The 1,728-nt window shown below is 24.5% G+C and overlaps 1 protein-coding gene across 1 annotated transcript; it reads right to left on the bottom strand.

Annotated features, from left to right (window-relative positions):
• Nucleotides 1-290: 290 nt before the first annotated feature.
• cand_004970 (E1-E2 ATPase family protein) lies at nt 291-1,183 on the bottom strand (the record flags this gene model as incomplete). Its single annotated transcript, XM_067210740.1, has 4 exons — nt 291-444; nt 722-844; nt 1,105-1,115; nt 1,163-1,183. The coding sequence occupies 4 exons, from the start codon at nt 1,181-1,183 to the stop codon at nt 291-293; spliced, it is 309 nt and encodes a 102-aa protein (XP_067067314.1).
• Between the last annotated feature and the right edge of the window lie 545 nt (nt 1,184-1,728).

The raw sequence follows: 1,728 nt of genomic DNA on the forward strand, positions 1-1,728 counted from the left end.
TTATGCTCTCGTTTAACATAAATATTTAAGGATTGTATATTATTTATCATTTTCTTAAGTTTGTTCTGGATCCTTCTCTTATCAATAATTGTTCGAATAATATTATAAAAAATCAATATAATCCAAAATACTGAAAATGGGGAGTATCCGATAAATAATAAAACAAAAAACATCAATATATTGAAGTAATACTATCATTTTAAGGGAATTACGCTTAATTTATATAAAAAAGTATAATTTTAGGCAACATTTATTTGTAACATTAAGTACTCGTGTATAATAATTCAGAGTTATCCAAACCTCCACTTTTCATGATATTCAATATATCCTCTAGTTTCTTTAGATTGTTTTTGAGGAGAAAATGAGTTAGTTTCCTTTGAATATATATATTTCTTTAAACCAGTTGTAAAGTAACGTAATTCAACTTCATCTATATCTACCTTACTAATAAACCATGTATAATTTTTTCTATTATTCCTTAAAATACAACTTATATATTGAGACAAATTAAAGAGCCAATTTGAGATTTTTGTTAAGAATACCCTTTTTTACCAACTAAACTTCTAAATTCAAATATAGATGTTTTCTGGATCCAACCTTGAATATTGTATACATTTAGAGAAATTATAACAAATCATAAATACTATTTGAAGACTTTCAGATAGATAGTAGCAAATTAATCCCATAGAAATAGATAACAATAATGTTATAAAGGACTTACCTCTCTCTTACCCAATATTTAATCTTTGGATTATCTACGAATGTTTGTGTTAACTGGCAACAAGTATTAGAATTAGTGGCAGGATAGTTGCAATGTTCAAAAATAAGGATATAATAATAGTAGCTATTTTATATTCGTAAAAATAAAACGTGATATAAGTACCTTCAAAATAAGAACTCACTTTTTCTTAAAAGCCTCTTACATTTTAAATGATAAAAGGTCTAATCTTTCTCAGGATATCACTCAAATATTTAAAATCTAAATTATATCTCTTTAAAATATTTATTGAAGATAAATCTGTATTGAATAAAGTGATTGGTTAGTTAAGGAGTCTCCTTGTCATTATACAGTAAGATAGTAGCAGACTTGTCATCTTATATTACTGGAAATTCACCTTTAAAAAAATTCAAATATATTACAAATTCTGTCATCTAATATTACCTCTAAGATATTTGGAATCATATTAATTATTTAAAGTAGTTTTATTCATGCTTTTGAAATTTTGAAGAACCATACTCAAGGTATATCTAGGATCTTATTTATGAAATTAGATAATAACCAACTTAAAATAGATAAAATATCTAAAAGATGTGTTTTATACAAAAGTATATCAAATTAGACAATTTGTTAGATAAGAGAATTTAAAGAATCATATGGCTCTTCAATATATTAATTATACAGTACTAGATTTAGATAGTAGTTTTGTAGTACTTATCAAGAAGAATGACTTGAGATTTCTAGAACAAGTACTCAAATATATAGAAATATTAACATTCTGACCAGTTCTTAATAATCACATATACTATCAATGGTATAATATCAAAGTATAGTACTCAATTTCTAATATATAGGATCTTTTTTCAATTCAGGTAAGGAATCTAGGGGTAAATATCATAAGAACTGTAAAAGATTTAAACAAATTCTAACCCTAAAGTTAAAACTTCAATAATATTTAACAAATTGAAGCAAAGTTAGACTTTCCTAGATTATGTGGGATATTGAGTATA

This window comes from Cryptosporidium andersoni (assembly GCF_001865355.1).
Source record: "Cryptosporidium andersoni isolate 30847 chromosome Unknown contig_87, whole genome shotgun sequence".
In the NCBI taxonomy this organism is placed as follows: Eukaryota; Apicomplexa; class Conoidasida; order Eucoccidiorida; family Cryptosporidiidae; genus Cryptosporidium; species Cryptosporidium andersoni.